Source organism: Bombina bombina, chromosome 5 (assembly GCF_027579735.1).
Source record: "Bombina bombina isolate aBomBom1 chromosome 5, aBomBom1.pri, whole genome shotgun sequence".
Taxonomy (NCBI): domain Eukaryota; kingdom Metazoa; phylum Chordata; class Amphibia; order Anura; family Bombinatoridae; genus Bombina; species Bombina bombina.
The window spans coordinates 2,696,325-2,709,901 of record NC_069503.1 but is presented as its reverse complement, the minus strand read 5'-3'; the positions used below and the strand labels follow the sequence as shown (position 1 = coordinate 2,709,901).

Genomic DNA, 13,577 nt, shown 5'->3' with positions numbered 1-13,577 from the left:
GTGGGAGTATTTGAGGGGGGGAGAGAATGGAATTGTGTTGGGAGCTGATTTCATGTCTGATGGAGTCAATTTTGTTAATGAAGTGACTGGCAAAGTCTTGGGCTGACAGAGAAGTTGTATTAGGAAGTGGGGGAGGTCGGAGGAGAGTATTGAAAGTGGCAAGCTGTGCACTGAATGAGATCATATGGTAAGCAGTGCACTGAATGAGATCATATGGCAAGCTGTACACAGAATGAGATCAAATGGTAAGCTGTGCACTGAGTGAGATCATATGGCAAGATGTACACAGAATGAGATCAAATGGTAAGCTGTGCACTGAGTGAGATCATATGGCAAGATGTACACATAATGAGATCAAATTGTAAGCTGTGCACTGAATAAGATCATATGGCAAGTTGTGCACTGAATGAGATCATATGGTAAGCCATACACTGAATAAGATCATATGGCAAGCTGTGCACTGAATGAGATCAAATGGTAGGCTGTGCACTGAATGAGATCATATGGTAAGCCATACACTGAATAATATCATATGGCAAGCTGTGCACTGAATGAGATCAAATGGTAAGCTGTGCACTGAATGAGATCATATGGTAAGCCGTACACTGAATAAGATCATATGGCAAGCCGTACACTGAATGAGATCATATGGTAAGCCATACACTGAATAAGATCATATGGTAAGCTGTGCACTGAATGAGATCATATGGCAAGCTGTGCACTGAATGAGATCAAATGGTAAGCCGTACACTGAATGAGATCATATGGTAAGCCTACACTGAATGAGATCATATAGTAAGCCGTACACTGAATAAGATCATATGGTAAGCCATACACTGAAGAAGATCATATGGTAAGCCGTACACTGAATGAGATTCTCACACATTCTTACTTAAAAGGTTTAACTTACAAATATAAAGTATTTATATTTGCCCTTGGTTACGCTAACCAACTGGTTTTCAAACCTGTCCTCAGGCTTCCCCAACAGGCCAGGTTTTCAGGATTACCTAGGATGAGAGCAGGTAAAATAACCATTTTACTAATAAGCTGATTATTTCACCTGTGCTCTAGTTCAGATATCCACAAAATGTGCCCGTTAGAGAAGCCTGAGGTCAGGTGTGAAAACCGGTGCTCTAACCCCTAAGTTAACACTAACCCCTTATTTTCAGATCAAACAGGCACAATTTCATTACTAGTTACATTATATGTGCTATTGTACGTTGACGTTTAGGTGAAAATGAAATACTTTGCAATATGCTTTAAAGGGACAGTCAACACCGGAATTGATAGATAATCCCTTAATTACCCATTGCCCAGTTTTGCATAACCAACACAGTTATATTAATACACGTTTTACCTCTGTAATTACCTTGTATCTAAGCCTCTGCACACTGCCCCCTTATTTCAGTTCTTTTGAGAGACTTGCATTTTAGCCAATCAGTGCTCACTCCTCGGTAAATTAACGTGCATGAGCTCAATGTTATCTATATGAAACACATGAACTAACACCCTCTAGTGGTGAAAAACTGTCAAAATGCATTTAGATAAGAGGCGGTTTTCAAGGTCTAAGAAATTAGCATATGAATTTCCTAGGTTTAACTTTCAACTAAGAATACCAAACAAAGCAAAATTGGTGATAAAAGTAAATTGGAAAGTTGTTTAAAATTACATGCCCTATTTGAATCATGAAAGTTTTATTTGGACTTAACTGTCCCTTTAAATTCTTGCACTTTGTATCACCCATCAAAATACCTGATATCTGGTTATAATTTTTTAATTTTGAGGTCAGTCATCATCCTATAAAAAAAGTTTATGCAATCATTTTCTACAGAAAAACACCATTAAAGTCTATGGGGATTTCTGTAGTTTAATAATTTGATAAACTTTTTAAAGGATTGTAATCTCTCTCTTTATGAGCTAGAATCTCTATAAATATAACAAATAGTATTGGTGATAGAGGGCAACCCTGCCTGGTTCCTTTTGCTTAAAGGGATAGTCTAGTCAAAATAAAACTTTACTGATCCAGATAGAGCATGCAATTTTAAACAAATTTCTAATTTACTCATAGTATCAATTTTTCTTCGTTCTCTTGGTATATTTATTTGAAAAGGCAAGAATGTAATCTTAGGAGCTGGCCCATTTTTGGTTCAGAACCTGGGTAGTGCTTGCTGATTGGTGTCTAAATTTGAACACCTAACTGTTGGGGAGGTTATGAGTTTTTTAAGGTTTTTAAAACATTGCCCTTGACAATAGTTGTGAGATATTTCAGTGGAGCTGATCTCTCCACTTGCTGCTTTGATGAGAAGTAGGTACAAATCTCTTTGAATTCATCAATTTTAGTGCAGCATAGTTGCAGAAAGTTTTTCAGTAAGATATTAATTTTAAAAACCAGTATTGCTAAGTCTAGAGAGTTAAGAGGTTCCTCAGAGCTTTAATATTGAATCAGACATAATCAACTTTTGGCAAAAGTGGATACAGCTATCTCATTCTAACTTAACTATATTAAGATTGTATCTGTCCTGGTCTCCTATATCTGATTAAGTCAGAGTCTCATACAAATAGTTATTTTAGGGTACTGTTTTTTTTCTGTTTAATACCTGGTATAATATATGTAATGTTTAGGACATAGCTATCTGAATATGTATCTTAATATAAATGTGTACTAATAAGTTTATCATGTTACATAATTATCTGTATATCATTTATTTATTGGGCTATGTATAAACTAATACCTTACCATGTATGTATATATACACCTTTAAGAGGCTTGTTATGTGTTATAGCCTATCCGGTTGCAGCGCTTGGTTTAAATGTTTGCTTGGTAGTATGGAGTAACACAAGTCTATGAATAAGGCGAGTCACAGCTGAAACGCGTAAGACTGTTTCCATCCTCACTTGATTTTATTATTCTGCTGAAACTGCAATAAATGTATGAACTTTTATATCCCTGTGCCCACCTGTCGTGTTGTTGCTGAGTCTAAGCCAATACAATTGTGATACATGTGGCTTTTTACTACAAGAGATTTACAGATTATCTTTTACTTTCTGCAGAATTTATGAACAATGGATACTGAGATACAATGCTTCCCCAGATATATATCCAGAAAACAATGAGATTGGACAAGGTCCAAACAACTGCACCACTCCCTACTTCCCATGCATAAAGAACAAAGACCTTGTCCGCAGTTCTATAGAATTTGGATATCGTTTTTCATCATTTCAAGACAAAAAACATTGGTGATATAAGTGATGCAAATGACTGAAGGAGGAAATAAACTATTCAGTCTATCTCAGATCATAATAGCTTTAATAAGGACTTGTCTACTGTACAAAACAGTATCTGGTACTTTTTTAATAAAATCTTCAGGAGAAGCAGGTTCCTAGAGCATTCAGTGTGAAAACCTCTTTATAAATAATATCTTCTGTTTCCCCTCGGCTTTTCTTTATTAGCTTTACGTTCTATTAATATTGCTAAATATAACTTCTATTGTATAGTTGTATTTTATATGATTTCTAAACACAAATTGTAAAACTGTGGAAATGAATGCCCTAAGTTTTCAGACCAGGAACAGAATAGTTATGTAGACATTTTTGTCACCTAATTACCATCCAGGCTGGTTCTGATACCTTCAGTCTGATCTGTTGAATGACCCAGAGTATAATTAATTTGATTATGAAGTGAATAAATACATAATTCAAACTGTGCTGCATTTTCATTAAATCCAGAAAACATAGAATCAGATTAGATACAGACATTGGAGACATAGGGTCTCACCAGCATGGAGAGGAATCTTGCTAAATCTGTTTTTTTTTTACACATTATATTGTAATGTCAGTGTCCCTCCTTCACAAGCAGAACCTGCACAGTGAGATAAAATAGATTGAGAGACATCACAGTACTGAAGAAATTACTTGGAGATCATCCGGCCCATAGCATCTCCACTCTCTCTTTACCATCTTTATTAAAAACACATTTTCATCACTTGTACATATTGCTTTAGTCAACTGTATTCCCAGTAACAAAGATCATTGCATTAACTACAAACAAATCTAACCTGCACATAACTTAAAGGGACATTTCTGCATGTTAAACAACGTTCTAATCGTCTTCTATTTTCTTCATTCTCTTGACATCTTTTGCTGAAAAGCAAGGACATATGATTAGGGGCCAACCTATTTCTGGAGCACTATATAACAGTAGTTTTGCAAGAAATGTACCCTTTTGTAAGAGCACTAGATGGCAATACTATTTCCTACAATGTAGGAGTCCAGATGCCTACCTAGGTATCTCTTTAAACAAGAATATCATGGGAACAAGAAAATGTCATAATATAAATAAATTGGAAACTTTAAAAAAAAATAGTAAACTCTGAATCACAAAAGAACATTTTTGGGTTTCATATCCCTTTAACTTACATGTAAGCTATGTTTTTCAGTCAGTTATGCAGCATACATTCTGAGTATCTCTCCATGAACTGTTGTTTAAACTTCATTACATACAAGCAAATGTGAATAGCAATGAAACCCATCTATACAGTATCTCCTAAGCCCTACTATACAGTATCTCCTAAGCCCAACTATACAGTATTTCATAAGCCCTACTATACAGTATCTCCTAAGCCCTACTATACAGTATCTCCTAAGCCCTACTATACAGTATCTCCTAAGCCCTACTATACAGTATCTCCTAAGCCCAACTATACAGTATCTCCTAAGCCCTACTATACAGTATCTCCTAAGCCCAACTATACAGTATTTCATAAGCCCAACTATACAGTATTTCATAAGCCCAACTATACAGTATCTCCTAAGCCCAACTATACAGTATCTCCTAAGCCCAACTATATACAGTATTTCATAAGCCCTACTATACAGTATCTCATAAACCCAACTATACAGTATCTCCTAAGCCCAACTATACAGTATCTCATAAACCCAACTATACAGTATCTCATAAGCCCAACTATACAGTATCTCATAAACCCAACTATACAGTATCTCATAAGCCCAACTATACAGTATCTCATAAGCCCAACTATACAGTATCTCATAAGCCCAACTATACAGTATCTCATAAACCCAACTATACAGTATCTCATAAACCCAACTATACAGTATCTCATAAGCCCTACTATACAGTATCTCATAAACCCAACTATACAGTATCTCATAAGCCCTACTATACAGTATCTCGTAAGCCCAACTATACAGTATCTCATAAGCCCAACTATACAGTATCTCATAAGCCCTACTATACAGTATCTCATAAACCGAACTCTACAGTATCTCATAAGCCCTACTATACAGTATCTCATAAGCACATCTATTTACTATCTCATAAACCGAACTATACAGTATCTCATAAACCGAACTATACAGTATCTCATAAGCCCTACTATACAGTATCTCATAAGCCCTACTATACAGTATCTCATAAGCCCTACTATACAGTATCTCATAAGCCCTACTATACAGTATCTCATAAGCCCTACTATACAGTATCTCCTAAGCCCAACTATACAGTATCTCCTAAGCCCAACTATACAGTATCTCCTAAGCCCAACTATACAGTATCTCCTAAGCCCAACTATACAGTATCTCCTAAGCCCAACTATACAGTATCTCCTAAGCCCAACTATACAGTATCTCCTAAGCCCAACTATACAGTATCTCCTAAGCCCAACTATACAGTATCTCCTAAGCACATCTATTTAGTATCTCATAATCCCAACTATACAGTATCTCCTAATCCCAACTATACAGTATCTCAAATTTAACTATAAAGCATCTCATAAGCCCAGCTATACAGTATCTCATAAACCCATCTATACAGTATCTCATAAGTCCATCTATATATTATCTCAAAAACCCAACTATACAGTATCTCATAAGCACATCTATACAGTATCTCATAAACCCATCTATACAGTATCTCATAAACCCATCTATACAGTATCTCATAAACCCATCTATACAGTATCTCATAAACCCATCTATACAGTATCTCATAAACCCATCTATACAGTATCTCATAAGTCCATCTATATTATATTCTCAAAAAACCAACTATACAGCATCACATAAGCACATCTATACAGTATCTCATAAGCCCAGCAATATAGTATCTAATAAGTCCATCTATATAGCATCTCAAAAAAAACAAATATATTGTAAATTTTAAGCCCAACTATACAGTATCTCCTAAGCCCAACTATACAGTATCTCCTAAGCCCAACTATACAGTATCTCCTAAGCACATCTATTTAGTATCTCATAATCCCAACTATACAGTATCTCCTAATCCCAACTATACAGTATCTCAAATTTAACTATAAAGCATCTCATAAGCCCAGCTATACAGTATCTCATAAACCCATCTATACAGTATCTCATAAGTCCATCTATATATTATCTCAAAAACCCAACTATACAGTATCTCATAAGCACATCTATACAGTATCTCATAAACCCATCTATACAGTATCTCATAAACCCATCTATACAGTATCTCATAAACCCATCTATACAGTATCTCATAAACCCATCTATACAGTATCTCATAAACCCATCTATACAGTATCTCATAAGTCCATCTATATTATATTCTCAAAAAACCAACTATACAGCATCACATAAGCACATCTATACAGTATCTCATAAGCCCAGCAATATAGTATCTAATAAGTCCATCTATATAGCATCTCAAAAAAAACAAATATATTGTAAATTTTAAGCACTCCTATATAGTATCTCATAAACCCAACTATACAGTATCTCATAAGCACATCTATACAGTATATCATAAGCCCAATACAGTATCTAATAAGTCCATCTATATAGCATCTCAAAAAAACAAATACAGTATCTCATAAGCACATTTAGTATCTCATAAACCCAACTATACAGTATCTCATAAGCATATCTATACAGTATCTCATAAGCCCAACAATACAGTATCTAATAAGTCCATCTATATAGCATCTCAAAAAAACAAATATACAATATCTCATAAGCACTTCTTTATAGTATTTCATAAGCACATCTATTTAGTATCTCATAAACCCAACTATACAGTATTGAATAAGCACATCTATACAATATCTCATAAGCACATCTATTTAGTATCTCATAAACCCAACTATACCTGTATCTAGTGATGTCGCAAATAGTTCGCCGGCGAATAGTTCCCGGCGAACATAGCATGTTCGCGTTCGCCGCGGCGGGCGAACATATGCGATGTTCGATCCGCCCCCTATTCGTCATCATTGAGTAATACTTTGACCCTGTACCTCACAGTCAGCAGGCACATTCCAGCCAATCAGCAGCAGACCCTCCCTCCCAGACCCTCCTACCTCCTGGACAGCATCCATTTTAGATTCATTCGGAAGCTGCATTCTTAGGGAGAGGAGGGACAGTGTAGCTGCTGCTGATTAATAGGGAAATCTATAGCTAGGCTAGTGTATTCAGTGTCCACTACAGTCCTGAAGGACTCATCTGATCACTGCTGTAAGGACAGCACCCCAAAAAGCCCTTTTTAGGGCTGCTTTTTTTTTTCCTGTGTAATCTAATTGCAGTTGCCTGCCTGCCAGCGTGTGTGTCAGGCTCACAGCGTATACTGTGCCCACTTGCCCAGTGCCACCACCGGTGTAACAGTAGTGTAAATTTAAAAAAAAACAACAACTTTTGACTGTGAAACATCAGTCTGCTTGTGTAATCCAATTGCAGTTGCCTGCCTGCCAGCGTGTGTGTCAGGCTCACAGCGTATACTGTGCCCACTTGCCCAGTGCCACCACTCATATCTTGTTTAATAGTAGTGTAAGTGTACATAAAAAAAATATATATTTTACTGTGAAACATCAGTCTGCTTTTTTGTGTCAGGCTCACAGCGTATACTGTACCCACTTGCCCAGTGCCACCACCCATATCTTGTTTAATAGTAGTGTAAGTGTACATTTAAAAAAAAAAAAAATTTTGACTGTGAAACATCAGTCTGCTTTTTTGTGTCAGGCTCACAGCATATACTGTGCCCACTTGCCCAGTGCCACCACTCATATCTTGTTTAATAGTAGTGTAAGTGTACATTTAAAAAAAAATTACAGGCAGAGGCAAGCCACCCCGCAGGTGCCGTCGTGGTGCTATGATTCCCTTTGGCCCTAGAATAATGCCCAGTGTTCAGAGGCCACGTACCATGAACTCGAAAAGTTCTGAGGACATAGTTGACTGGCTAACACAGGACACCCAATCTTCTACAGCTTCCGCTCGGAACCTTGATGCACCATCCTCCTCCAGCTTAGCTTCGGGCACCTCTCAAATTACCACTCGCCCGCCTGCCGCCACCACCAACTCTAGCACCACAGCCGCTTCACTTAATCTGTCAGAGGACTTATTTACACATCAGTTGGAAGAAATGAGTGATGCGCAACCATCATTGACAGAGGATGTAGATAACAGTGATATGTCTCAGTCAGGCAGCATTACAGACATGGACGTACGGTGTGATGATGATGATGATGATGATGTTGTACCCGCTGTTGCTTCCTTTGATGAGTTGTCAGAAACAAGTGAAGCGGTTGATGATGACGATGCGTCCGTGGATGTCACGTGGGTGCCCGCTAGAAGAGAAGAAGAACAGGGGGAAAGTTCAGATGGGGAGACAGAGAGGAGGAGATTAGTTGGAAGCAGGGGGAGGTCGTTGCAAGGAGCTAGTGGCACAGTCAGACAGCATGCATCGGCACCCGGGGTCAGCCAGACAGCCCGCCAATCAACGCATGCTGTTGCCACCACCAGAATGCCGTCATCGCAGAGCTCAGCAGTGTGGCATTTTTTTGTGTGTCTGCCTTTGACAATAGCGATGCCATTTGCAACCTGTGCCAAAAGAAACTGATTCGTGGGAAGTCCAACACCCACCTAGGTACAACTGCTTTGCGAAGGCACATGATCGCACATCACAAACGCCTATGGGATCAACATATGAGTTCAAGCAGCACACAATCTCAAAGCCGCCATCCTCCTCCTGGTCCAGCATCTTCAGCCACGTCAACCACTGCTGTCCTCCTTGCCCCCTCTCAACCATCCGCCACTCCGTCTCTCGCCTTGAGCAGTTCCTGCTCATCTGCCCACAGTCAGGTGTCTGTCAAGGACATGTTTGAGCATAAGAAGCCAATGTCACAAAGTCACCCCCTTGCCCGGCATCTGACAGCTGGCTTGTCTGAACTCTTAGCCCGCCAGCTTTTACCATACAAGCTGGTGGAGTGTGAGGCGTTCAAAAAATTTGTAGCTATTGGGACACCACAGTGGAAGATACCCGTCCGAAACTTCTTTGCACAAAAGGCAATCCCCAACCTGTACTCGATTGTGCAAAAGGAAGTAATGGCATGTCTGGCACACAGTGTTGGGGCAAGGGTCCATCTGACCACTGATACCTGGTCTGCAAAGCATGGTCAGGGCAGGTATATCACCTACACTGTGCATTGGGTAAACCTGCTGATGGCTGCCAAGCATGGAATGCGTGGCTCTGCAGAGGAGTTGGTGAAACCGCCACAACTTGCAGGTAGGCCTGCTGCCACCTCCTCTACTCCTCCTACTCCATCCTCTTCCATAACCTCCTTGGAGGAGTCCTCTTCTGCTGCTGCGTCTTGCTCCACATCAACGGCACCCCCCCAGCTCCTCAGGTACTATTCCACATACCGGATACGGCAGTGTCATGCCGTCTTGGGGTTGACTTGCCTGAAAGCAGAGAGTCACACCGGACCAGCACTCCTGTCCGCCCTGAACGCACAGGTGGATCAGTGGCTGACTCCGCACCAACTGGAGATCGGCAAAGTGGTTTCTGACAACGGAAGAAATTTGTTGGCGGCATTGAATTTGGGAAAGTTGACACATGTGCCGTGCATGGCACATGTGTGTAATCTGATCGTACAACGCTTTGTGCATAAGTACCCAGGCTTACAGGACGTCCTGAGGCAGGCCAGGAAGGTGTGTGGCCATTTCAGGCGTTCCTACATGGCCATGGTGCACTTTTCAGATATCCAGCGGTGAAACAAGATGCCAGTGAGGCGCTTGATTTGCGACAGCCCGACACGTTGGAATTCAACACTCCTAATGTTCGACCGCCTGCTCCAACAAGAAAAAGCTGTTAACAACTATTTGTATGACCGGGGTGCTAGGACAGCCTCCGCGGAGCTGGGAATTTTTTTGCCACGTTACTGGACGCTCATGCGCAATGCCTGTAGGCTCTTGCGTCCTTTTGAGGAGGGGACAAACCTAGTCAGTCGCACCGAAGGCACCTTCAGCAACATAACATTTGTTTTCTTCCTGGAGCGTGCCCTGCGAAGAGTGCTGGATCAGGCCGCAGATGAGCGTGAAGAGGAAGAGGAAGAGTTGTGGTCACCATCACCACCAGAAACAGCCTTATCAGCATCGCTTGCTGGACCAGCGACAACGCTGGAAGAGGATTGTGAGGAAGAGGAGTCAGAGGAGGAATGTGGCTTTGAGGAGGAGGAGGAAGACCAAGCACAACAGGCATCCCAGGGTGCTCGTTGTCACCTATCTGGTACCCGTGGTGTTGTACGTGGCTGGGGGGAAGAAGATACCCTCAGTGACATCAGTGAGGATGAGGAACGGGACATGAGTAGCTCGGCATCCAACCTTGTGCAAATGGGGTCTTTCATGCTGTCGTGCCTGTTGAGGGACCCTCGTATAAAAAAGCTGAAGGAGAACGACCTGTACTGGGTGTCCACGCTACTAGACCCCCGGTATAAGCATAAAGTGCCTGAAATGTTACTGAATTACCGCAAGTCGGAAAGGATGCAGCAGTTCCAAAAGAAATTAAAAAGTATGCTTTACACAGCGTATAAGGGTGATGTCACAGCACAACGGGAATCTAACAGGGGAAGAGGTGAAAGTAATCCTCCTCCTCCCACGACCACACCGGCAAGGACAGGACACTTTACAGACGTGTTGTTGATGGAGGACATGCGGAGCTTTTTAACTCCTATGCATCGCCACAGCCCTTCGGGGTACACCCTCAGAGAACGACTCGACCGACAGGTAGCAGACTACCTCGCCTTAACTGCAGATCTCGAAACTCTGAGCGATGAACCCCTTGACTACTGGGTGTGCAGGCTTGACCTGTGGCCTGAGCTATCCCAATTTGGGATAGAACTTCTGGCCTGCCCCGCTTCAAGTGTCCTGTCAGAAAGGACCTTCAGTGCAGCAGGAGGTATTGTCACTGAGAAGAGAAGTCGCCTAGGTCAAAAAAGTCTTGATTACCTCACCTTTATTAAGATGAATGAGGGATGGATCCCAAAGGGACTGACATTGGGCGATACATTCGACTAAAAAAGGCCTGATGAGATAAGCTGCCATGGGCTAAAAATGGTCCACACGCTGCTGTATTTTATCTCTGAATGCCGGATGATTTGCATGACTTATCTGCTACCAACTAGGGTTCAAGCCACAACGTTTTAGGGCACTTTCTGTCTGGGAAATAAACATCAATTTTTCTGGCCGCTGCTACAGCAGCGGCTGCAACAATACCTAATTTTTCAGGCATGTGTACATGCCTAATTTTTCTGGCCTCTGGTGCAGCACTGTGGCTTCAAAAACCAAACCAATAAAAAAGGCACATAACAGGGATTAAACTGATAGGAATAGTACTACTTAACACACCACTCCTATCTGGTGGCACATTAGATTGGACGCGCAGTGCCCCAAATTTGAAGTAGGAGGACCGACCAAGCATCTTTTTCCATCTCCCGGTTCCTAAAATCCATGCCATATACACGTCCCCTGATAGGGGACGTAACAGGGATTAAACTGATAAGAATAGTACTACTTAACACACCTTATAATAACGCAGAGAGAGGCAATGCAGAGAGAGGAGTCTGAAGAAGAGGAGTCAGAGGAGGAAGGTGGCTTTGAGGAGGTGGAAGACCAAACACAGCAGACGTCCCAGGGGGCTTTTTGTCACCTTTCAGGGACCCTTGGTATTGTAAATGCTAGCAAGCAAAATCTTTGGGAAAGCAGTTAATTTACACTATGCAGATTACACTTTTATGTATAGCTCAATAACTCAATTAAAATAATTGCCCTGATACTTACCTATTTCAGGATGCCCCCTGGGGTGACAGACACAATTCTGTACTTTAGTTCAGATAAGCTAGCAGAACCTCAGGGAGATAGCAATTAACACTTGTGCTTAAGTCATATAGTAAAATACTCAGATTACGATGAATGTACCAATATGTATATGATCTGGGAAATGCGTCTTAGGTTTATATAATATATTAAATGAACATATGACAGTATATTTAAATGAATCAAAAAAGCAAAGTCAATACAGCACTCTCCAGGATAGCCAGGAACTCAGGTGAGCTACTGCCAAGCTCACAGTATCCATTCAAAAAACAGCAGAGAAAATTTATTTAGCTTAATAAAAATCCCTTTGTTAAAACAGACATGGGGATCAAAGTCTTAAAGGGACACTGAACCCATTTTTTTCTTTTCTTTCGTGATTCAGATAGAGCATGAAATTTTAAGCAACTTTCTAATTTACTCCTATTATCCAATTTCCCTCATTCTCTTGGTATTTTTATTTGAAATGCAAGAATGTAAGTTTAGATGCCGGCCCATTTTTTGTGAACAACCTGGGTTGTTCTTGCTGATTGGTGGATAAATTCATCCACCAATAAAAAAAGTGCTGTCCAGTATCCTGAACCAAAAAAAAAAAAAAAAAAAAAGCTTAGATGCATTCTTTTTCAAATAATCAAGAGAACGAAGAAAAATTTATAATAGGAGTAAAATTAGAAAGTTGCTTAAAATTGCATGCTCTGATTCTTTAAAGAAAAATTTGGGTTCAGTGTCCCTTTAACACACACAACGTTTCGGGGCGGTTCCCTTAATCATGTGATACATACTAACATAGCCCAGTCTCCTCTTATAGTCACTTCAATTAATTATGTCATCATTTAATTAGGTTTAACACCTTAACATCAACATTTAAATGGATATTAAATAAATGTACAATCAATTTTGACCACTAGAGGGCAGTGAAGTATAGATAAATGTTACAATTAAAACAAAACTACACTAACTAAATATACAAAATCAACAGTATAGTACTAAAAACAGTTTGAGATAGATACAATACAGCATAATAATCACTACCAAATGTCAAAAGCCACCTATATATAAATCTGAAAAGTGCAACATCACATATTAGTAAAAAACTGACCAATTAATTGCTCTGTTTAACCCATTAGGTTCCATAGTATTTAATTTAAATATCCAAAAGACTTCATGTTGTTTTAATCATTTTTCTCTATACCCTCCTCGTTTAGGTACACTTACACTCGCAATTACCTGAAAATGCAATTGATTTATTTGGTGACCCTCTTTCAAAAAATGTGCAGCTACTGGTGCAGTTAATAGTCCACAACTGATATTACTCGTGTGCTTATTCATCCGGTCTTTGACCCGTCTCGTGGTCTCTCCAACATAGCCACGCCCACAAGGGCATTTTATCAAATAAATGACATATGAGGAGTTACAGGTATAATATCCATTGTGGAGAAACT

General features: G+C 40.1%; 1 protein-coding gene across 1 annotated transcript in view; it reads left to right on the top strand.

Moving 5' to 3' along the window:
* Positions 1-13,577, top strand: part of LOC128659663 (tyrosinase-like) — a 142,675-nt gene that overhangs the window by 88,686 nt on the left and 40,412 nt on the right. Inside the window, exon 4 of the mRNA XM_053713232.1 lies at positions 3,052-3,237. Coding sequence (XP_053569207.1) covers positions 3,052-3,237 — 186 coding nt within the window. The remainder of the gene's footprint in view (positions 1-3,051; positions 3,238-13,577) is intronic.